The sequence below is a fragment of the Talaromyces amestolkiae genome, assembly GCF_001896365.1.
Source record: "Talaromyces amestolkiae strain CIB chromosome Unknown scaffold27.1, whole genome shotgun sequence".
Classification (NCBI taxonomy): Eukaryota; Fungi; Ascomycota; class Eurotiomycetes; order Eurotiales; family Trichocomaceae; genus Talaromyces; species Talaromyces amestolkiae.
The window spans coordinates 382,269-406,724 of record NW_024468063.1 but is presented as its reverse complement, the minus strand read 5'-3'; the positions used below and the strand labels follow the sequence as shown (position 1 = coordinate 406,724).

Genomic DNA, 24,456 nt, shown 5'->3' with positions numbered 1-24,456 from the left:
TCGTTCCACGCTATCAAATCCTCATAGCATATTTCACATACTGCCATGTTTGCCACGACTGATTGATCCAGTAGTGTATACCATCGCGAGCCGTCGAGGCCCGTATGACCCGTGGCGCCCTGACACTGTGGTAATTGTGCCCGCCGCACCATAAATCTCTTGATGGGTTCCCAGTCACGGGCTACCTGATAGAACATGACACGGGGTGTATTCCACTGACACCTTTGTGAAGAATCGGCGGGTCTCCATGCTGCTTTGAAATACTTCGCCAGATCGCTTAATTCGACGTGTTTTGTGTAACAATATGAACAAACCAGGAAGTTTGTAGCAATCAAAGGATAGTACCACACAGTCTCGGAGGAGATGCCAGCGTCATTGACGCATCGAGTGAGGATCTGTCGAGTCTTAGCTTGAACGCAAAAAATAAAGAACTGGAGTTAAACGTACTGGATTTTGATTAACTTCGGTTGTTGACATAGTTATCGCTTGTCTTATCCAGATGATCACATGAGTTTTATATCATGTGTAATTACCTAATTAGGAGGTGACAGGTAAGCCTCACGTTTGTGTATTGCCAGTATGCAATCTTTAAACCGAATCCGTATTATTCTGGGGAAAGATCATTTCTTATATATTCCGACACCAAGGTCCTGATTGGTAATCGTGAAATGAGGATTGTACCAGGCGCTCTCAAAAATTCGGTTACGGAGTCAATTGATTGGCGCAGCTAGTCTCAGGTTCGGTTAGAATTGACCGGTCAAGCTGAAAAGGCACCGGCATGTTCAGCTGTTACGATCAACCTGCATGACACTGATTCATATTATGACCTAGTAGGAAAGATTTATGATAATATAAATAATAAGAATCTAAACTATATCTATAATATAGAAAACGTATAAAATTAAAAATTGGCCTATTTTTTGGGAGTCCCATGGAATGCCCATGGGATTTGATTTCTTAATCTCCATGAGACTTGCAGAGGTCTATTCATAAAGCTTAGCACAGGACTGGATTACAGAATGAGATCAGTGGCAAGACGAGTTGACAGAAGAGACTACAGTGGTATCGGGTATGACACCAAGCGTCACTTACAGCTGGGAAGGTATACTATTAGACTTAATTCAGCGTGTTTATACGGGCATATATCAAGCGCAGAGATACCTACGGCTTTTAACACAAGTGTCACATTCCATATCATTTAAGTGGAATTTGCCGATATATCTTGATTATTAGCATATATTCAAAGTTAATCACACTTCCCTTCAGATGTAATCTCGATGCTTCTCGATCGATTCCATCCCAGTCTCTCAATTCGCGATAGAAATTGAATATTCAAGTGTACATATTCAAAAGGAGTACCTTTCATCTAGATTATCTTCAAATCCCTTTGTACATCCACACTGCATTCATGTCCGGCAATATAATCAAAATAGCATTGGAAATAACATAGGCCAGGCAACTATGTCTATGTACTTTGACCTAAAGCAGATCTATTCAGGGCTGAAGACCATTGCCCACGGGATCAGTTTGGTGCATCAGCCTTTTTACGACTCTGAAAATCCTTTGGTACATAACGACAAAATAATTTCACGTGTTTGCAATAGTATCAACGGGAAGTGTCCCACTGATCTACACTATTTACAGGCTTGGGGCACATTCAAAAACGCCATCGGCTGTCTCCTTTTCTGCTCTAGTTCTGTGCTGTTACGATTGTACGCTTTGTAATATGCGGAAAAGAGTGGCAAAAGGTATCACAGATACTAATTAAATGAAAACCACATACTGGTGCATTGACACTGCCGACAGAGTTCCACGTTCCAAAATCCACAGCAACCTATCTGGGTAACAACCTTTAATCATGTATACTGTCACCTTGTTGCTATGAATTACTCTATATCACGGAGTCGTTCCACACCTGATTTGGATTGTGCAATGCCTCTAATTGCTGCCGCCGGTGTCTCCTAATCAAGACATTTGCTCAAGCGCTGGCTTGCCGTATGTTGATGGAACTTGGTGGCAGTGGAGCCTTATTCAATTAGTCAGTTAATCGGATGCCCAAATGCGTGACTGGAATGAATCCACAAGGTTTGCTATATTTTCTAACGCGGGGCATAATTTCTCTCCTTCATTTCAAACACCAACTGCTAACTTCATTGTGAAATGCTACATCCAGAAAAGTGTATATCATTGCTCCTTTGCTGTTCTGAATATGTAATCGGATGTACTTACAGACATTAGGCTGTCTCATCCAAGTCTTCGCCCTTATGTACATACGCTGTCTGCTGGCCGGCATGTGCAGGAACTTCCTGGATCGACCGCACAAACGGGATCACCCAGATCAGAGCGAAAACCACAAAAGCCCAGTCAACCGCAAACTCCACATTGTAATTCGTTTTTGTTGAGTTCACCTTAGACGCGATCGCACTACCCACCGCCTCGGCGCATTTGAAGGCTCCTACGTACCGTGCCGCTTGTTCAGGTGATTCATGCGATAAGTAACCAATGGTCCAATAGACCAGGGTTTGCCAGATAGCATCAAAGCTCCCGTAGAAGAAATATAACAGAAATGGCCCAGCGTACTTGGGGCCGGATTCGATGAGATCCATTTCGTTAAGGCCGTAGTAGGAGCTGCTTGGCCCACGTCTGAGCTGTGCTGCCAGCCCGCCACCCCAGACAACCATGGAAATGATTGCGGTGATTATAAAGCCCCATATACCACGCTGGCGCCGATTCATACATTTATTATCGAGAAAGAGACCAAAAATGTAGCTTGAGACCATCTGAGCTAGCCAGTACATTCCGCCGTTGAAGCTTCGGGTTCGGATCGTGAACAGTTTAGCATTGTAGGTGTTCTGCTGGTAGTTGTATGCATCTATCATAGTGAGCATCAATTATTGAAGAGAATGATGGAAGAAGACTCACAATTTGCAGCCATCCAGAAAGGAACAAGAGACACGACCCTCCAGTCCTTTAAAATCTTCAATGTCTCTACAAATTCACCCCAAACACTGGGCTTCCGAAGAACGGCCGCACGGGAATTATCTTCTCTAATGACGTTGTAAGGTTGGAGAAGTGCAAGGGCACATATACATCCAAAGGCCATGATGCACATGAATGCAATATACGTCGAATCAGAAACGGAGCCCGATTTGGAGCTGAAGTTTAAACCAAAGGAAATTATGGAACCCAGAAATCCACCCAGGCTAAGAACGCATCAGAATCTCTACTATCATAAAGAAAAGATTTGAATTGGGATCTCACTTGAAAATAATCCAGAAGATGCCAATCATCCTGCCCTGCTGCTGGGGTAGGGGATATCCAGTCATGATTGCACCTTGTGCAATCCACAGCAACGATGCTCCAATACCAAGAATAGCACTAGCACCAATTACAAAGCCCTGGTTGGAGGTATGGTTGTAGGCCAGTAGTGAACCAGCATACAAAATGTATGGAATACCGCCAATAAAGATCGTCCATTTCGGTCCGAGAACGTTTGTCAGTACTGGAGCGACAAATATGTTTCCAGCTGCACTGACAGAAGCAAGAGCAATATGGCCTTTTGCCTGTGTGGTAGTGTCCAGTTGGCCACCTCCCCCAATACCAGAGAGTGCATTGTACATGCCAGGGCATCTCGTTGTTCTATTCAGTTTCAATACATTCACAATATGTAGTTGGAAAAACTCACCCAAAGGCAACTATACTCACTATGACAACTTGCCAGAAGGGGGAGCTGTATCTGGTGTAGCATATCTTCTGTGAGACGCTCATGATTTCTCCAATGACACGATCGTCTTCCTTTTTCGTCGAGGTAGTGGCCGTTTTCTGTGCGTTAGAATCCATTTTTGAAGTGGCTATCTAACCTCAAGTTTATTTTGCAAAGTTTATTTGAATTGGAGTCTCTCAGTGATTGCGGAGGACTATATATGGTCCGCTTGCCTGTTGGTGCCAATCTCGACTCGGCTGAAAGTCGCGGGGACTCCGCACTCCCACGGATTTTACGGGATGGAAAAACCATTGTTTATCTGATAAGAAAGTTTATCATAGTATTCCAAATCACAACCCTCAATTATCGGAGAAATTTAATCTATTTGTTCTCGGTTATGTGGGATGTATCTGATAATGATGCTCCTTTGAAGATTTGACAGATAGTCAAGCTGTGGGGTTGGCTCCCTTCAGAAGAATTAAATCAAATGGCTATAGCACGACCTCATTACAAGCAACATGTTCGAACTCCCTGTTTTACCTTCTATTAAGTAAAATGTATTACCTTACTTGGCTGTTGGCTTTTGCCGCCGTCGCGACTGCGACAATCGACTTCACAAGTCTCCCAACTCATCCCCGGTTGATGTTTACAGATGAACGTGTCAGAACAGTTCTCGAAATGAATCAGACTGATTTATACTACCAAGAGGTTCTTGGGTATCTGGAAACCACTGCCAATACTGCGGTAACAACACCTTTGTCATTGTCCTCTGCAACCTCATGGTCTAGTACCATCAGAATGAATCTCGGTGCTGTTGCAGGAATGTATCGATTGACCAATGACACAATCTATTCAGACTGGGTCATTGATACGGTCATAAAGTTGTCAAGTCTTTCTGACTGGGACCCATCCAACTTCTTGAATACGGCGGATATAACTATGACAGTCTCGTTGGGTTACGACTGGGTGTATGATGAGTTGACGGGTGCACAGAGGAGCGCGATCGAATCGGCAATTCTCAGCAAGTCTTTTCTTCCGGCTCTCAACTCCTCAATTAATTCCTGGTCTGAGCATACGAACAACTGGGCACAGGTTACCCACGGGTGCCTGATTATAGGATCCCTTGCAATTGGGGACATAAACTCCACGCTATCGAACGAGATCATTGAGTTTTCTCTGCCCAAACTCAATGTATCGTTGCAACAGTATGCACCAGACGGTGGTTGGATGGAAGGTTACTCTTACGGAACGTACGCAGGCATCTTCCTGGGGCTTATGATGGGGTCACTAGACAGTGCGCTAGGTAACGACCTTGGTATCTCAAACCTTCCAGGAATGAGCAATCTTGGTGCGTGGCTAACGCATGGATTTGGCCAAACCGGCGGATTCAGTTGGGCCGACGGGTCTTGGACATTCTCAAATGCCAACAGCCTATGGAGTATTGGATACTGGGCAACACGGTTCAACAGAGCCGAATGGCTACAGGGAATGCTTTCCAGGTTTACCGCCTCACAAGCGGCTACCTTTCAAGCCTTTCTGTTTTACAATTCCTCTCTGAAAACCACCAATATTCTACCTACTATGCCAAGATACGATCAATTTGAAAACGTTGCTGGATTGACATACCGCTCCTCATGGACCGATTCAACTGGCTGGTTCTTCGGATTGATGGGTGGCTTCAATGGACGTTCTCACGGCCATCTGGACGCGGGATCATTTGTTATAGATTATAAGGGGTACCGATGGGCGGAGCTCCTAGGCTCAGATAGTTACAGTCTTGCCGATTATTTTGTTGCACCGCGTCGTTGGACATATTATCGCTGTCGCACCGAGGGTGCGAATACCTTAAGTATCTCGAATCAAAGTCAGGTGGCACTCAGCTTCGCCAACCAAATCCCATCAGCCAATAACTCTTTATTATGGGCTGGAAGCTTTGACTCGTCCAGCCGCTTTGGTGTTGTCAACCTCACAGATGCATATGAAAATGTTACGACTAGCGTTCTACGCGGAGTAATCGTCCTAAACGATTCTCAACTTCTGATCCAGGATGAAATCAGTGCACCCGCTCCAGTAGATATTGCTGCTAGCTGGCACACAATTTCAACTGTCAGCTTAGATTCCGATAACCGCACTGCCACTCTGACGCAGGGGAATATAGCTATGGACTTGAGTCTATTGTCGCCATCCAATGCCTATCTTGAACTTACCGATACCAATCCGTGTGATGCGTATAGTGGGTGTTCCGAGCTTACCAACTCGGGAATCTATAATATTGCTGTCCGCTTGTCAAATTTGACCACCGAGGCGACCATACAACTGGCCCTGACGCAAAGTGGCACTACAGTCAATAATTTTGCCGTTACTTTAGCCGATTGGTATTCTTTATGTAGTGTGGACTGCTGGAAAGGAAGCAATGTCGAGGATCCGTACTGGCTTGACAACTCGGAAGTATATTACTAACTACCACAGATTACTGTTCATAGTGCAATCTCTCGTCTTACAGCGATACCCATTTCCTTATCCGTGCAGACTCATATAGCGCATCGTAGAGCTTTAAAAGTTTTAAGGCGACCCTTTGATCACAAAATTCGCCCTCCATTTTCCCAATTCCCACTTGCTGAAAGAACAAATCCATCTGCTTTTGAAAAGCGGCGGAAAGATTAACCTCTTTTTTGCTTAATGAGTTTTTCCCTACGATCCATCCATTCTTCTCCTCTTTCGAAAGGACATAACTTCCAGGCCCATCAATATTTAGATGTAATGATCCCTCGGTTCCGTAAACTTCTACACTCCAATCTCGGAGATACCGACTTGCCTCCCACGCGGTAAAATCCAAATGGACATTGAACGTGTCAAATTCCAGAATGGCAGAGGCAATGTCCTCATGAACAAGGGTGCCGATTGCTTTTTCTGGGTTCAATTCCCGTGCCTGGAATAGACCTGGCACCCAGGAATACCCGTGATGACGCTTTTGTTCCGGTAACTTCCTCACAGACGATATTATTTGATCAGGCAGCCCAAATAAATCAACGACTATTTCAAGGACGTGTCCACCGAGACTATAAAAGAAACCACCGATATTCCGCTTGTCTGACTGCCAAGGTTCAGCACCTGCGCCTCCCGGACAACCGCCGTGGAACCTAGCCAGTGTTATCGAGCCTAACAACGATTGTCGGACGATTTGACGAGCCGTCTCGACGGTCTCGAGGTAATGCAGCTCCCATCCAACTTCGAAAATTATACAGCGTTTTTCGATCTCCGCTGTCAGTGAATAAAACTCTTTAGGTTGGGCTACCCCGGGTTTTTCTACGAATATGCCCCTTGCACCACTGTTGAGTGCAAGCCGTATGTATTCTGCATTTTCGTGATCTCGTCCATGGATAAATGCTACGTCGTACGGGACGCTAATAAGGTCGGCAGACTCGATGAAAAGAGGGCACTGTGCGTAGGCTTTCATCTGTTGGGCGATATCTGGATCGCTGTCGTGGTAACCGAGAAGTTTGATGTTGGGGTGTTGCTGGAAGTACGCATAACGGTGGAAGATGTGTGGATGGCTCGTTCCTAGGAGGATAGCTTTGATCTCTGACATTTTGACTCACCAAAAACGGCCGCAACATTACTGGAAAGATTTTATGGGTTTGTTGGTGCACTACCTGTTATTTATGTATAATAATTTTAATTGGAATACCCCACGCAAAGCCATTCTACTCTAGGATTCGTTAACTGATTTTCTTACGTTCTTACCTATTCAACACCCACTTGTGTGATAAACTACCATTGACTATATTTCTACGCCATGTCTGACAGTTCGTAATTCAACTTTTTGTTATTTTCATCGCATCAATTACAGTACTTCAGTGACTACGCAGGGTAGGAGAGTACTTTTGAGTATCCTCCATCCACCAAATACGCCTAGATGTCCATCAGTAAGGACTCTGCATGTATAATCTGAAGTCTAACACTTACCCCACCGGTCGTAAACCCGCCTTCCAAAACAGCCAAAAATTCAATCCACCTACAAGATAAGCATGCTGCTACTCGGTAGAAATTGCGGCGACGTACCTGGCAATATCCTCTCCCCTCCCAATTCTACCAACAGGATGCGCCTCGTTCAGCGTATTGCTTTTGCCTGCACCCCACGTTGGCGCATACTCACTCTGAAAATCCCTATTCAGATCATTTTTTAGAGTCTCCAAAGGGGGCAGGAGACTTTCGTTGCGCTCAGATCGCACATCGACCATCCCCGGACTAACGACGTGGACTCTGATCCTCGGTCCAAGACTTACCGCCATTGCCATGCTTAGGCCCTCAATCCCAGCCTTGGAAGCAGCGTAGGCCTCCCCGTGCTTGCTCTGCTGTGTAGAGCGACAACTGGACATATTAATTATCACGCCGCCAGTGGAAGATTTCTCGAGGTGCGGTATGGCTTTTTGCGAGACGCGATAAGTGCCAACGAGATTCACGGACAGGATTTTTTCAAAATCCGAAGTTGGGACCTGATCCATACGAATTCCCGAGCGCATATATTGGCTCTGTTTGAAATCGTAAGTAATTATTTATTCGATGGCAGAATGAAGAAGTTACATTTATTCCCGCGTCTAATGTTTGTCAGTCTGCTCGTACATTGCTTTCTCTTTAAATGTTTATTTTCAGGGTAATAGAAAACGAACTGTTGACTAGGACATCTATACCCCCAAATCCGCGAACGCAGAGGGCAATCGCATTTGCAATCTGCTCGTCATCACTGACATTCATCGGTGACCATTTGAAATTTTGGTGTTTATCTTCGGGAACAACCGACGGAAGATGTTTTGTGCATGTATCTTCGAGAAAGGATTCGTTGTAGTCGGTCAGGAACACACGATAGCCTTTAAGGAGGAGCTCGCGTGCTGTCACTCTGCCGATGCCACTCCCAGCACCCGTAATGAAGAAGATCTTTGGCATTGTGCGGTTTTCTATTTCCGCTGTAGCAGGACTGTAAAATACTGCAATCGATCACCTACCATTCAGGTATCTTTGTGCGTTACGAGCTTTTAGTAAGTCGACCGAGGTTTCTATTCAACGATAGGTCTCACGGATTCAACGAAAGGCTATGGTGAGTGGTGGAATAACCAGCATCATCACTTCCCACGCAAGGAATGGGATAGCAAGAGGAGGTATTCTTCCGTTGCAGTTGGGTACATGAGAGGTGCCTCCACCTGTTTACTACACTTTAGGCCCCACACATAGATGGGTTGATGAAGCTGAAACTCCGCTTGGCCACAATCAATTTCAACTATAAACAGTCGTGACTGAATCAAATTCATCTATTACTAACATAGAAATATCACGTGTAGATAAGTTAGATCGAAAGTCAAACCTAAAAAGGTCATCTGTTGGATGTCTACGACTTTCGAAGCGAGATTCACGATAGGCTAGCTAGCTAGCTACATCAGGCAGGCGCTACCGCTTTCGATAGATAAATGCGCAACATTTGGTAGGTCGGCTTGAAATCTAAAGAGATTAATTACCCCGAGGAGTGTTGTTGATCACGACCCCTCTTCACGGCATATGTAAAGATTTTTCGAGGAACTCGACGTGGGATCACTCTTCCTTATCGGTCGAAAATTCTGTCTGTCCGTCACAAGACTCTACGGCCGAGGGTACTGGCTGGCCAAGGCAAAGCGATCTAGTGTTAGCCTGATCCCACACATCTATTGCTCCAAGGTTGCCCCAGCTCATACTCGGACAAAGTTCTTAGCAACAATGAAGAGCTTTTTGTAAACAGCACAAGTCAAATATTGAAGTTGGTACCCTACCTTACACCATTGTAACCTTGCAGGCATCTCTTAGATACCTTAAATGAGTGGTGGTGAGCATTTTCTAAGTAACCATTCATTCTCAGCGGTAACCGTAGGTTCGTTACACTTTTTAAACAGTCTCGATATGTCAATGCGAAACCACGACATTTACCAAAAGAAATTGCGGCAGGTAAACCACCAAAGAATAGTATATCATGAAAGATCGAAAGCACTGGACTTGCCTGCCTGGGACCTAAATACATGTATAAATTTGATACACGCAAAGATAATCAGTAAAACTACGGTAATGACTGTTTACTTTAAGTGCGAGACTAAACTATAGCTTGACAAAAAGCCAGATACCCTTTTTTGCATACTGAGAAGCACCTTCAACATTTAGCATTGGAGATCATAAGTTTATGACTGAGGCTACATATTACCGTGACTACCAGAAATTAGTTCAATTCAACAAAGCTTAACCAGGAGTCATGGCCCCAGTGATTCAAGTCAAACCACGACATAAGATCATCACCATTCCCGATACCAAGGTTGCTATCACCGAGCGATCCATCGGCTGGCAATTGAGAAACAATCGGCCTGTCGGGATGGTCCAAAAGAACATTATCCAAGACGGTGGCAATAATTCTTGATCCCTGCTGACAAAGCTCGAAGTTTATTTCATCTTCGCTCACAGAATTCAAATGTGAAACAAAAACACTCAATTTCTGGATGATCCAAGAACGTGATTGACTCATATTTCGGGTTGAAGGTATTGAATGTTGCAATTCAGAGGTCAGTATGCCTGCAGTAGGGAGGCCCATGTAGCATAGCTTAAATGATATAGAATTTAGAGTCAGCAAAGGTACCCAACAATAGGTCTAGAGTAGGGATAGAGATTCCTACATCCCACGAGAGAGACCGAAGTGGTCGACCAGACTTCGTCATTAATGTGGCGATGTCTAGCAACGTTGAAATAACTTCACAGGAAGTCTCGAAAAGCCCCTCTGATTTCCGCCCAAGCCGTTTCCAAAGAATTCGGTGCAACAGGAACTCTTGATATGCGAAATCCATGTGAATAAATAGACGGGCCTCTTCAACTTTGTGGTTGCAGACTGAGCCTGGAGAAGTTGTCGACCAACGTAGAAATGCCGGAAGATCTTGCTGCATCTGGCGAGCATCCAGGATGACCTTTCTGTAATTACGACCGAATTAGTAGGTAGATACGTACTGGCAGTGTGTCTTTTTTTCCCGCTTTAAATGCGACTAAGAATTGGGAAGAGACACATACTCGACTCTAGCTTGCAGGTCGCTAGTTGTATTGCACATCGATAACTCTAAGACTCTTTCGCGAATCAGGCTTGTTAACGTGGCAATCCGCAGCTTAACTTCGTGAGTGGCCTCCCCTCGGGTATTCCAGCCATTTTCATCTAATCCCTGAAGAGCTAGGTCTATCTCCTCGGGCGACGAAATAATCTCGGTATGACTTAGATCTAACGGCATTTGAATGAAACAATATCGCGAAGAGATCCGAGGAGGTCGTCCAAGCATGGTAGCAAATTCTTTGTCCATTGCGTAAGCACTTGACATAACTCGCTTACGTATCTCTGTGAGGAAAAATGGACATTCTTCATCATTGCTCAGTTGGTGCAACCCAATGGCAGATGTTATCGTGGATAGATCGCCCATTTTTTGCCAGGTTCGATAGTCTATGAGCCGCGAAATTAGAATACAATGATAGATTCAGAGAAAACTGAGTATATGGCGCGATACGTACCGCTTGGCCCAACCATATGATTCAGCATTACTGTTTGTTGGGCTACAAGCCAGCACATTGGATCGTTTGGGAGCCCAACAGTATGGCAGTGCTGTAAACACTTTTCACTTATTGCCATAGAACTGCTACGAAGTTGGTTTCTGTCCATCTTCCAAGGACTGAAACGGGTAAAAATGTCATCTTCTTCGTCGATACAAAAGGTAGCAGAAGCAAGCATAACAAATAATACGCCTATCGTCTCCCATCTGCAGGCAATAAGGGACGAATATTCGGGTAACGTCATTGAAGCGGTAATATCAATCTTTCCCGTTGCGTTGGTGAATAATTTTCGCGACAACGCCAGGAGCGAGAACTCAACGTCGCTCGAATTTCTGATGGCTGAGTCATATAGATTCGCGATGGCTGTACAAATACTATTCGTCAACGATGGTCCCATGAACCAACCTGGACCAACCTTATTCTTAATATCGATGACACTTTGAAACCAACGAAGCTTATCCAATTCACGCAATATCTCCATTCCCAATCGAATTTTTTCCGTATCTTCGGCCGATTGAATCACATCGCAGTTATCATCGAATTGATATTTTTGACCTTCGTCATTACCATGATTTTCAGCTAGCAGCTCCCCTGGAATGGCAATGCCCATATTACCGGGTGGCAATGGTCGCTTTTCTGAAGGTATCTGTATTCGCTGCGACAAGTATCTATCACAAGGGGTCATCGGAAGTAAGGATGGGGTATCGAGAGCATTGAGAGTATGGCACCGAGTCTTGACTGGAGAAATATTCTTATCTAGGCGAAAGACAAGTTGATTATCAGGACGCCGCTTCCTTGGCCTCTGTAACGACGGTAATTGTGGCAGCGAACTTCGTGCTGTGGGTTGTGTGAGGGGCGCCGGGTGATAGAAGCATTGCGCATCCTGGCCACGGGTAATACATCGATCGCAGATAGGAGCTTTGTGATCACATCGCAGCTTGGATTTCCGGCATGGCTCACACGAAGAGAGCTTTCCATTGCGACGAGGAGTGGCCATTGCCCCCTCTCAAGCGTTCACAGCTGCTACAATCCCTTCCTCCAAGTAGCCAGGGTACTAGTCAACCGACTCAATTATTGGTGAGTAAACTCCCGCCTTACGCTGATGATTGATCGCATACACCAGGCTCAGAGACTGATTATTAGACAGAGATCTTCCACAACAATGACAGCAACAATAACTCGCCGTACCTGAACGATCGGAATTAGTCCCTGACTTAGCCGTTTGTGGTTAAGACGGCTCGCATCATTAAAGATCCGATCGCCGAGCGCCGACATTCCTATTCGAGCAGTTTTTCGATCTGTTCCGAGACTGCTTCTCGGAGTCAAACTGCCCAGTTAGGCTGTTCTTTTGCTTACTCCGGCTTTAGGTACCTACGAGTCTACCTAGGTGGGTATGCTATGGAAGTCGGTCGTGCTTTCATACAAAGGCGATAGGTAATGTAGCCCTCTGTCGCTGTCGGATGCCAAATGATAGAGACCATCAAACGTTAAGCGCAGTAGGAATCGCTACTTAGTAGACAAGAGACGGGATGTAACGATATATATCCTTGCAGCGGCGCGGCGAAATCATCGGTCACACTCTCCATCGAAGTTTACGTGCAGGATCGTCTATATCAATTGATAGCACTTGGAAAGGATAAGTTAAATTTACATACGATGTACTTTCACCTGTTCAGCGTCAATATTTGTGCCAGGGCTGAAGTTTTGTGAGACAAATTGTTAAATCGAGTATCTATTCAGCATTACTTCAAGGGTCCGTATACCTCTTCAAACGTGGTGAAATTGGGCATTTGATCATGTGTCTGTCGTCACACTGTGCGTTCACGTTATTATCACTTTTCAGTAAACATCAATTTAGCGATTATGGATCAGTTTCAACTTTGAAGCTATTCCATCCGTCGGATATTTTACCTAACCGTGCTAAAGTGCCCGTGGTACGCGACTCATGTATGTACTAACTTTAATTTGCACAAATTCGCACGGCATGTGAATCGGTATCTAAGGAATCGGGAACAGTGCCGAATGGACATGAAATATTATATAGTATTCGGACGACGCTAAAAGGGGCAAATTCATTTTTTATCAAACTATTCCACGCAGCGTAAGTCCTCTAGAGATGTAAGCCAAGGTCGCCGAGGGAGAAGAGTAGTTTCGAGTTGCCAGAAAAAGATTATTTACTATTAGTTAGCTGTTATAAGTTAACTAAATAACGTCACACTTGAAGAGCAAAATAGGAAGTTTGCCCGCGAGTGGGTTCAAGCTTGCAATAATGGACATGTGTATTAAATTGCGTGATCATAACGGCATTTGCCTCATCGACATGGTATAAGCCACATCCAAAGCTTTCCACGGGACCAGAAGAGACAAAGTTTTCAAGCGCATGTATATAATACCAAAATTGCCTTTGACTTTCTAGACAGATGACATTGGAGCCGGGGTACTAAATATTTTACTACTTACCGAGTTGAACAGCAAAAATTGAGCCATCTGTATAATGTTAGATAATAGGCAATAACAATCAGGACCTGAATTTTTGAGGAACGAATTGAGGTCTTTATGTCTGTCATCTTATGGTTTGAGAAAAGCTTCATTGTCCTCATTTTGAACCATAGATTATCATGAAAAGCCAGACTGCAGGCTACCATGCGGATCCGGAGCTACATACAAGCTTGTCTGCTGGGCATAACTTCATGGAAAATGTAAAATGTATTCATTTCTGCTTTCTGGAGGTCCCCTGTACTGGTGGCTACTTGACAGCAGGACAGCGGAGTTGAGTTTTTTGCTTAATTGTCTCGCCTTTTGCTATCACGCTTATTCTGCTTGTTGTTAATTCAATTTGACCACCGAACTGATAATCTCCCAGGCGCACAGAAGACACATCCACAAAGACAGACATATTGAATTTTTATTTGACTTAGCTCGCCTCGCGGAGCATGGAAAAATCTCAGCCGTGTTCCTTGCCCAGTGGTATGTGGGTTCTGATGTGTATGACGGATCATTGGATAACTGCCTCAATCGCGGTCAGCAGGTCGGGCATCTGGATCCTGTAAGGATTATATCAGCAATGGCCACTGTCACAGAAAGTGTATCATTCATCCTCACGATGACCACCACATACGTCGCTTTGTCCGTTCTGGCAAGGCACATGAGCAACTAGATCACCTAACAAATGGACTCTGTGCGTGGAACATTGTCACGAGCCACACAAAGGGTAATGCTCTTGCGTTCGGTCAAGATAATATTCTCCCTCATGATGGAAGATATGTCCTACCAGACGAGTATATGGACGTAACTTACAAGTAAGAAGCCCTAGCATGATCTTTAGCGAAATATTGGCTGACGTCTAAAGACTCTAGAAATCTTGTTGGGCACCAGATTCAATTCTTTGGGATAAATAAGAAGGCTTTGGGTTTGATGCTAATAAAATCAAGCGCATCGATCATAATCGACAGTACTTCAAAGTGAAAGCCTGCACCAGGTTCATCCATCCCCACAGCGTACACCGGTATTGTTTCAAGCAGGGTCGTCGAAAGTTGGTTCACAAATTGCTGCGAAGCATACTGAAGCCATGTTTCTCAATCCCTGTAGTGTCAGACAGGAAAGAGAAGTTATTAGGGACTTGCGCAAAGCTGCGTGTAGATAGGGACGCGATCTAAGTAGTATAAGTTTCCGTGCATTGTCTCTTATATAGAACGAACGGAAGAGAAAGAAGCAAAGGCGAAGGCGAGTGCCTCCTCAATACCCTTCACTGCATGGAATAGATAGCAGTAAGCCGTAAGGCAAATAATATTGCGATTGTCACAAATCCGTCTTCGTGGGGAAAAATAATACATTTTTAGCTAAATTCTGTGGATCTCCTATGTCGCGGGCTTATTCGTCGTGGATTGCCCTTGGAAGATTACGACGCTCCTAGTTGTACGGTAGAAGAGAATCTATTCGGTAGGTCGACACTTAAAGATGATCATTATGGCTCCAATTTCCGTTGGGAGACCGAGATGACCAATAATGCTGCTGCTCTATAGATAAGACCACAGGTGTCACAGGTATTCCAGGATGAATGCCAGAGATTCGTGATATGTCTTAATGAAATTGATCATTGGCCACACTTATATTCAAGATAGTATATATGCAGTAGATGTTATGTAACAAAAGGAGAACTTATTGTCTTACATGTTTCCTTCCCTTTTTAGCGTAGACCTTGACATACGCTGGTTGTCAGCAGTAGAAATATTGGTCGTCATACAAAGATCAGACTGTGACGCAAGATGGAAAACAAGTGCGGCCTGTCGTTTGACAAGATGCCTATAACAAAAGTCAGAAAACAGATTTGAATTCTACCAAATAATCCGAGGTATGGGATCGCACGAAGCACAAAAACTATTTGTTTCTCCTTTAGTATACATCGAGCTGGGCGTAATGATCTGGTCTGGCAAAGGATCTAAACCATGGAGGGCACTTGAATGATGGAATGATAAAATTGAAACAACTTGACATGGCGGGTCATCTCCATTTAGGTAAGGATCAAAGCAAAAAGTTTATTCTTCAAGGATGACCAACTAGACCGAGTCAGAGGTCGGCTGCGTCTCATCTGCGTCCAACATATGCTGGATGCTCTTGTTCGGAAGCCAACTTTCAGCGGGGAGGATCCACCATGATATTAGCGCAAAGATCGTTACGATCGCCATAATCACAGGGGCGTAATTCAGCGTACTGGCTTCCACGGGGAAGATGTAAGGTGAGTACAAAACCGCAACCACCCAGGCATTCCAGACCACCGAAATAGCCTGGAACGGTTTGCTGAGACGCCCCAGGCTCCAAGCAGGCTTGGGAAAGTTCTTGGGCGTGAAGAACAAACGGCCAAAGGAGATCAATCCATACGCAGCTGCTGATGGTACACCGGCTGCTGAGACGAGGGATGTGAAAGCAACTGAAGAGGGTAGGATGGTGCACGTAATTATTGAAGAAACAACCCAAACCACAATGACAGCATTGCGCGGTTGTCCATCTACAACTCGTGATGTCCAACTTGAAAATGGTAGCACACCATCTCGAGCTACGGCAAAGACCAGACGAGATGCAGCTAGGATTGCAATAGCAGTATTCTTTGTCAAGTCAGATAAATTTCCATTGAATCAAAGGAAGTGTCATCATCAAAAATACTCACAAACCAAAGAGCAAGAATGCAGACCAAGTTCATGACGATGTGTCCTCCGTCACCAAGAATAACGGCATATAATGGAACGAATGGTTGGGTCCCTCCAAATGAGAACAAGGTGTCGGCATCAGGCTTCATTTGCATTACCTCGTTAGAACACTCGATTCTAATATCATTTAACATGAATTTTGACAACTTACCGCGCAGAAAAGAAATAGGATAACGACAATGAATCCTCCAATTCCACTCACTACCGTGCCCCAAAAGATGCTTCTAGCCGCGGATTCTGCTGCGTTTTTGGTTTCTTCCGCAACGTGACCAGATGCATCAAACCCGATCAACACTCCGGCGGTCGCTAGATACGAAAGACACCAATTCCACCCTTCAGGAGCTCCGGTTCCGTTGTAGGTGGTCAGAAATGCGTCACTTGCTGTTCGAAAACCAATTGTACGACTCGTCGCAACGGGTAACCATATCATATTGAGAGCAAAATCCAGAAGGACAAATGCGGTAGACACGGCGAATATCCACTTGAAGTAGCGAGCTATCTGGAGATTAGCAGTCTGTGATGATTCTCGTCTACGCGGAAGTACCAAGTAACATACGGGGAAGCAAGTTCCAAATTGCGGCGGTCGCCAACATCACCTCAGTACAAATCCATTGCACAGCTCGAAATTTGACATCGTCAGTATCGGACGGAAAGTCTAGATTGAACACCACGATTTCCTATTTATGATTCTATTGGTCAGAATATTTCCCTTGTCCCTGACGTGGAAGTAATCAGCGAACAGCTTATGACACCCGACGTACTGAAAGCATGTAATTGACGGCCCCCTGGGTATTGCCTGAACGCAGAGTAAGCTATTGACTGGTCATAATATTCTCCTAGTACACATAAGACTGATAAGTTATCTTACTTGCGCAAAAAGTCGTCCATGCCGTCGTGCTCCACCATGCGACAATGAAGCCGAGCAACCGTCCAAAACGAGGGCCACCTGCTTCTGCCGCCCATAGATATATGGATCCGGCAAGAGGCAAAGACGAGCATATCTCAGCTATCACAGCAGCCGTAATGAACGTAAAAAAGCAGGTTACCAAGAAGCTTGTCCTGGAAGATCGTAAGTGCTAGAACAATTTTTAAGATCTAGGCGAATCTTACCAGTAAGCCAAATTACCACCTGCAGCTATACCGGTCGAGAATGTCACTCTTACACCACCAATAAAGTAAAGGGCAGCTGGAATGATCACGAGTATTAAGATTTGTTTTCGACGTGAGGCAGCGATTTCTAGTGACCTACCAAAGTTGGTCGCGAAATTGTGGAAATAGTTGTAACTTCTCTTCAGCACCTATATATCGCATATACGTAAGAGTTGTGCTCGAAAATGTTGAGATTTGATAAAGACGTACTGGCTTATAGCCTAAACGTGCCTATTTTTCATGTCAGTAAATCCCTAGTCCACAATCCATGGCACATATCTTCGTCTTACCAAGATTTCATCATCAGCTTTGTTTCCATCGGACTCACCACCGTCCTTCCTCAAATCGGTCTGAACTCTTTCACCCTCCATGTTAACAAATTCAAGCAAATGATCCAAGTTCTAAATTTGTTAGAGATTCTCAGGTAATGATATCAGCAAAATTGGAGTTCATCTCCTGATAATTGCGATAGATATTAAATAACAGTCAATACATGCTTGTGTGAATTCAAATATACGAGTGTCAAAAACGTACTTTGTTCCGTAATCGAATCGTGAAATATTGGCGTTTAATGTCGCCATCGATATAGCGTAGATTTAGTCTCAAAACAGGCAAACCCCGGTACTAGTCAAAGAAAGCTCCACAGCATTCCGAAAGCCCTAGGTAGCTACGACTCGACTTATATTACGACTTTTAGTCTCTTGGAAAGGGAGTACACTTACAAACCTAAAGAAGAGGAACAAATTTACCCAGTGAATCTCAGAGCATCATGCTACATAGCTCAGTCATACAAATTTGGGCTGAATAGAGCATGCACAGGCTTACCGCAATGCAGATCATATAGTAGCACATCGAATTGTATCCCAACTAGCTTATCATTCTCATCAGACTTCCACCGGACATTTTAAAACTATGTTACTACATACTATTCAAAGCATAATACGCGTGGGACTAATCACTAACGTGGTTTGAAACTCAAAATGGCTGCTAACAGATATGAGCGGGAAGTGCTGACATATGGGGAAATGGATACGGTCAAATAGATCACTTTGAGCCACGAAAGAAGAATGGTCGAGGCTCGGGATTGGTCTCAGCGGCTATGGCGTGATACCTGCTACGTAGGTAAGTTTCTACAGGTTGATGTGGAGATCATATTTTGATGAAATTTGCCCAACCATTCACCTGCCAGTGCCATGGACGACAAGGTGAAAATTACTGCCCACCAAAAGAATCATCATCCTCTTGATGATCAGTTTGCAGCAATATCAATAGGCAAACAACGCAACAATACATCATGACATCGTTATACTATCTTCTTGCGTTAGCTGCTGTCTTCGTGTTGATTCACTTATTGTGGGTGAGTTCCAACCAATCCCAATTATGCACACTTGGATAGAATTTTGACATAAATCAGGTGGTGTATCGTGCAAGTGTATCTTCTTTGGCACAGATTCCGAGTTCTGGGTTCCTGGCCTCGTATTCGCGAAATCTATGGACTTTTCCACGCGAATTTCGGGGTTCCATAACACAGGATCTTCCGCTTCTTCATGAAAAATTAGGTATTATCTGGACATAAATATGTTGTTATCGTGAAGTAGATCATTCGCTTACCAGTAAAGGACCCTTGATCCGTATATCACCCAACGAAATATCATATTATTCCATCGGCATCTATGAAACAGTGCACGGAGCTGGGAGCAAATTCAAAAAAGACCCTAAATCCTACGGAGGCTTTGTTCAGGATGAGCATCCGGCACTATTTTCTCTCATGTGAGCTTATTTTATTTTATTTGTGATCCGAAGAGCCTTTGAGTGTTAAAATTCCTGGACGTATAGTGACCCAATTGAGCATTCGAAGAGACGCCGTCTTATGGGTCAGCTTTACAGCCGAAGCAAGATATCCGATTTGAAGGGTTTGATGAGAAAACATGTAGCACATTGGATTGAATGCATAAGTCCCCAGCGCTCCGCAATCGATTTAATGTCAGCTTGTAGAGCACTTGAGGCAGACATTGTTTGTAAGATTCTGACGCTGGGGTGGTTTAATTGAACAGGATATGACTGACCTTGTGTAGCCGAATTCAGCTTCGGTGAAGCAATTGGTGCTGTTGATGCATGGCACGATAGAAAAGAATTGGACATGGTCTCTGCAAATGATGAAATAGCTACATGGATGCCATTAGTGAGTCTCACAAATCGTACAATGTACCCAGATATTTGGAACTAACACCGTGTAACAGTTGACTAACTTTCCTGGATTATTCGGTGCGCTGAGCTCTCTCAGATATATTCTTAAAAAGACTACAGGATGCCAAATCCCAGATAGTCGCCATCTTCAAGACTTTCGTGGCGTGAGTAATCGAATTTGGAGCTTGGAAAGACGAACGCCACTTGACAGACTCGGCTGATATGACTTTTACAGTGGGCTGAAAAGACTTGCCGCAGTGCTCTCCTTGAAAAGACTCCATACAACCATAATTTGATACACACATTGACACGATCCGGTCTACCACTAAAAACAGCACTATCAGAGGCCAAAGAAAACCTGGGTCCAGGAACTGATACAACTTCAGCAACCCTCGCGCACATTATCTGGGCTCTTAGCCATAATCTTCAATTCCAAGGACGTTTATTTCAGGACCTTCAGAACATCAGATTCTCCAGCGCTATCTCCGATCTTGAAGCGGTACCAAGACTACGTGCATGTGTAAAAGAGGGAATTCGTTGGACCGGAGCTGCTGCAGTGATGTTGCCTCGAATTGTTCCACAAGGCGGAATCGAGCTTCACGGCAAATTCATCCCTGAAGGAGTGAGTCTATTCACTTTAATAATGGGAGGTTGAGTGGTATTGATGATAGTCAAATTCTCAGGTCATTCTCTCTTCTTCGCCCATTTGGTACCTTAGAGACGCGATTGCATTCCCTAATCCTAAAGACTTCGATCCATATCGATGGCTTACTCCGGATGGGTTGGAGTTCAGCCACAACCAACTTAGAGATAAATTCTATATACCGTTCTCAAAAGGGGGAAATACGTGTATCGGAGCCCAGTGAGTCTTTTCATCAGCAAGAAACGGGATCTCGAAGACAAATTAACGAGCCAGTTTTTCTTATTACGAACTCTACCTTGCCTTGTCACAGCTCGTGAGGAATTATCGCATTCGCCTACCAGGATCGGCCGAAGCTAAACATGAGAATACGACTGAGGCGGGAACAAAAGATGGTTGGGTAAATATCTCTCTTCCACCAAGAAAGGAATGGGTGGCCGCAGTCCCAATGGACCGTCTGGTTGTTATGTTGACACCCAGGTGAAGCACATCAATGTTTTGAAATATTTAAACAGGTTTTTTTCAAAGAAAATGTTATTTGAGAGTATCCTCAGTATCCTTGATTTTCATATCCGTATGTCTACGTATATCAAGTGATGTGATCTGGGCTATATTGTGAATATTGTACGAAATTTTGAACTGTGGGAATGTCAATTTGGTTGCCAAATGCCCTCCAGGATAACTGATCTGGTCGCTTCCAACGTAACTATATATTGCTAGCTACTGTTGTTCAAATGAAATAACCGCCGTTTTCTCCCTAGATCGTGAACATTGTTAAAGTAGATAGATCTGACATGTTCACACATGTAAGGAGCCTCTTTCTACTAAATGTACCAAGTTTTTCTTTTTGCGAATCGGATCCATGATGGCTACATCGAAAACTAAATCGTGGAACTATCCCTCTCACCTTGAAAAATGGCGTAAAAGCATGGTTTTTAGAACCAAAAACCCTTTCCTGAGATTGATCGGCATGATAACAAATATTGCACCTTTGTTTGTTTTATAGTTGGCTGTGGCTTGAAACTACTGACATTGCGGCCCTCACGTAGTACGGATTACTAACCTCGGACTGCTTATAGCAGACAGGGTTTAGTTGTCCCCAGCAGCTCAGGTGACACCTTGCAGTAATTTACACGCCAGTAGCCCAACAAGCCGAACAAGAGGGTCCTCAGTCGCGCATGAGATTCAGTCGACCGCGGATAGCACGTGAACTCCAGGACAAAGCAACGTTTTGAACAGCATGATTCTAAACATGAACGCCGATAGATAGAGAGTGGTTGCCGCAAGTGTCACGGGTTTGTATATTCAGAATTCTGACTAAACAATACTTCAGACATAGAACATAAATGATTGATTGTCTGCTGTGACCAATCGGTGGATGGTAGGTCGTACGCTAACTCTACAATCTAGCCACAGCCTCCGCTCGCAGTTACCTGGATTGATTATAAGACTGATTATAAGACTGATTCATGCTAAGAACCGTGTATAATCGCGAAAATATTGAATTGTGTCTTAATCTTACCACTTGTCTCTTACTGCCTCGGACCGCTCTGTCATTACCTCATAGAGGAAGTTCGGTGTAGGGGATTCATCTTAATCATATAGTGGTATATAAGAACTATGAATTAATTGCTATACAAAACATCAATCGAGTTTTCTGGACTGCTAACCAAAAAGCTACAATGGTTCTGACAGCTCTGTCCTTTCTCGCACGATTGGGAGTGGTTGCGGCATCTACGATTGTTCTTGGTCTGAATGGCGTTTTCATCGCCGACAGATCTTGGCTCACCGGGGTTCTCGTCTATATTGAAGTAATAGCGGCGATAAGTATTTTCGGCGCAATTATACCTCCATATCCGAACTTTCTATACGACTTCATATTCTTCATGGCGCTTATACTTGGGGCAGTATTCGCGCTCATTGTACAGGTACATTTATGAGACTAGTTACCATTATCACAGATGATTTTGAGAGCAAGAGCAAGATTTCAAGGCACTCACTATCACGCAGGTCTTCCAATCTCCATGCTATGGATTTCGAGTAGATACTCGTGCCAGTTGTTCCAGCTATAAGGCAGGCACGGCGTTTGCATTCTTAGCTGCTTTCGCTTGGCTGGCGAGCGCCACTTTTGTACGTCCACAGATAGGATTGAAAGCTTTTGATAAACCTGAGCGGACTGATCACTAACTTTGTATTTTGAGGGAGCATTGCGCATCCTTGCAGTCATTTTTGGAATTAGTGAGCAGCTGGACAGCAGGTAAGACCGAGTCTTGTCGATTTTGTCTCAAACGCGGTGGAGACGAGCTAATGGTCTAAAAGCAACAATCATGTTGGCGCAAACTTGGGGAGATTAGAGAATAAAACAGATCCAACAGAAGAGGTGAAAAGACAAAGAAATACGAAAAGAGTCAAGTTCAGTTCTCCTAAAAGAACTCATGATCTCATTACAATACTGATTGATCTGGCAGAGGATTTCTCAATACCAATATTGCAAGATACTTTATGTGTTATGGACTTTTGGCGGTCGTTCTAGTAGCGACTGCACTGCCCCTTCTGTGAGTCAACCGCGATAATTCCTCTATCCTTTAGTAAATGTTGAAAAGCACTCTTACGGATCCCTAACTTTTTCGAAATTCGGCACCGATATTCCTGACATCAATTGACTAGATTTGCTTATGCTGTACCTGTGTTTGGACAGTATCTTCTGGCTGGGGTACCGTTACCGGCCGTGAACATAACTTTGTCGAATCCTGGGAACAGCACAATAGAATTCGCGGTTACCAGCAATATCACTGTTCCTGACAAATTCAAAATCAATCTTCAGCCAGCAACAATATCCTTCTTTCAGAACGGCCCCGATCCAGGAAGCAGTCCATTCGCTACCGTAGATCTTCCCGAAACCACCTGGTATTCGCGCGAGAAAGTTGGAGTTGTGAACCAGACATTGCAACTTAAAAACCTGACGGAATTCACGAAGCTGATACAACAAGTCGCCTACTATCCCACTTTCAAAGTGTCAGGACGCACTAGAGCCAAGGTACATGTTGGGCCAATCAATACTTGGGTTGACCTCTACAAACTCGTCGAGTTAACAGGTACGGCAGACTAAGCTTCAGGCACACCTAAGCTCGTTTTGACGACACATATCCCGCCAGGTTTGCTAACTTTGTATATTTCCAGCATTTGATAATTTCACAGGGTTTGATGTTCGACAAATTGGAATACAAAAGCCAGACGCAGATGGTAATGACGTTTATGGAGAAGTTGTTGTGTATAATCCATCCCCAGCCAGTGTTACGTTGGTATGTCCGAGCATTCCTTTTCCTATAGGTATATCTATGATTGGGGTTTCAACTCCGCCTATGGGGCAATAATAATTTGGCACCATTTGTTAATAAATAATAGGGCGACGTTACTCTGGACGTTCTCATAGGGGACGTCGTCGTTGGTCAAGCTTCCACTACCGTGAACAATATAGTTCCGGGTAACAACACTTTTGAGATAAGAGGAAAGCTTAACTCAACAGCAGTACTGAACGATACGTTGGCTTTGGTGAAAACCGAGCTACCCTATTTTGAACAAGAGTTGGTCGTTGCGTCGGCAAGAGGCCGTTCAGTGGTATATGATGGCCAACATCTACCCTACTGGGAGGATGCATTTCAGCTGCTCAGAATAACTGCTACCAAACCAGTTCTTCCCCTTTTAAATGCCTTGGTAAATAGCACAGCAGATGAATTACTTGGAGATAACCAGTTCGCGAGTCCGGCACTCAACTTTCTGGTGGATCTATTGATCCGACTGCTCAAGAGCATACCTCCGCAGGAAGAAGCTGGTTTTGAGCAGGTAGTCAGTGAAGTCGCTGCCATTGCGGTGAAAATCTTTCAAGGATTGGGTCTGCTATAGGAACGTTTGAAACGTTCTATGTTTTTGACATTCGACCATTAGGCGCTTCAGATTCGCGGTAGCTATTCCTGCACTGT

The 24,456-nt window shown here is 44.3% G+C and overlaps 6 protein-coding genes across 6 annotated transcripts; 2 read left to right on the top strand and 4 right to left on the bottom strand.

Moving 5' to 3' along the window:
• Positions 1–2,234: 2,234 nt before the first annotated feature.
• On the bottom strand, positions 2,235–3,840 carry BHQ10_009946 (uncharacterized protein; the record flags this gene model as incomplete). Its single annotated transcript, XM_040882916.1, has 4 exons — positions 2,235–2,872; positions 2,923–3,203; positions 3,262–3,630; positions 3,686–3,840. 4 exons carry the CDS (start codon positions 3,838–3,840, stop codon positions 2,235–2,237), a joined length of 1,443 nt encoding a protein of 480 aa, XP_040738448.1.
• Positions 3,841–4,501: 661 nt separating this feature from the next.
• Positions 4,502–6,163, top strand: BHQ10_009945 (uncharacterized protein; the record flags this gene model as incomplete). The annotated part of the gene is made up of 1 exon (XM_040882915.1): positions 4,502–6,163. The coding sequence occupies one exon, from the start codon at positions 4,502–4,504 to the stop codon at positions 6,161–6,163; it is 1,662 nt and encodes a 553-aa protein (XP_040738447.1).
• A 37-nt stretch (positions 6,164–6,200) lies between these two features.
• Positions 6,201–7,292, bottom strand: BHQ10_009944 (uncharacterized protein; the record flags this gene model as incomplete). The annotated part of the gene is made up of 1 exon (XM_040882914.1): positions 6,201–7,292. The coding sequence occupies one exon, from the start codon at positions 7,290–7,292 to the stop codon at positions 6,201–6,203; it is 1,092 nt and encodes a 363-aa protein (XP_040738446.1).
• Positions 7,293–7,564: 272 nt separating this feature from the next.
• BHQ10_009943 (uncharacterized protein) lies at positions 7,565–8,647 on the bottom strand (the record flags this gene model as incomplete). Its single annotated transcript, XM_040882913.1, has 5 exons — positions 7,565–7,615; positions 7,670–7,718; positions 7,766–8,235; positions 8,288–8,301; positions 8,374–8,647. 5 exons carry the CDS (start codon positions 8,645–8,647, stop codon positions 7,565–7,567), a joined length of 858 nt encoding a protein of 285 aa, XP_040738445.1.
• A 7,205-nt stretch (positions 8,648–15,852) lies between these two features.
• Positions 15,853–18,020, bottom strand: BHQ10_009942 (uncharacterized protein; the record flags this gene model as incomplete). Its single annotated transcript, XM_040882912.1, has 10 exons — positions 15,853–16,398; positions 16,461–16,583; positions 16,652–16,995; positions 17,057–17,177; positions 17,262–17,296; positions 17,369–17,559; positions 17,611–17,686; positions 17,750–17,798; positions 17,860–17,880; positions 17,940–18,020. The coding sequence occupies 10 exons, from the start codon at positions 18,018–18,020 to the stop codon at positions 15,853–15,855; spliced, it is 1,587 nt and encodes a 528-aa protein (XP_040738444.1).
• A 1,610-nt stretch (positions 18,021–19,630) lies between these two features.
• Positions 19,631–24,379, top strand: BHQ10_009941 (uncharacterized protein; the record flags this gene model as incomplete). Its single annotated transcript, XM_040882911.1, has 8 exons — positions 19,631–19,667; positions 19,725–19,831; positions 19,890–20,000; positions 20,072–20,458; positions 20,520–20,698; positions 23,144–23,571; positions 23,675–23,778; positions 23,882–24,379. 8 exons carry the CDS (start codon positions 19,631–19,633, stop codon positions 24,377–24,379), a joined length of 1,851 nt encoding a protein of 616 aa, XP_040738443.1.
• Between the last annotated feature and the right edge of the window lie 77 nt (positions 24,380–24,456).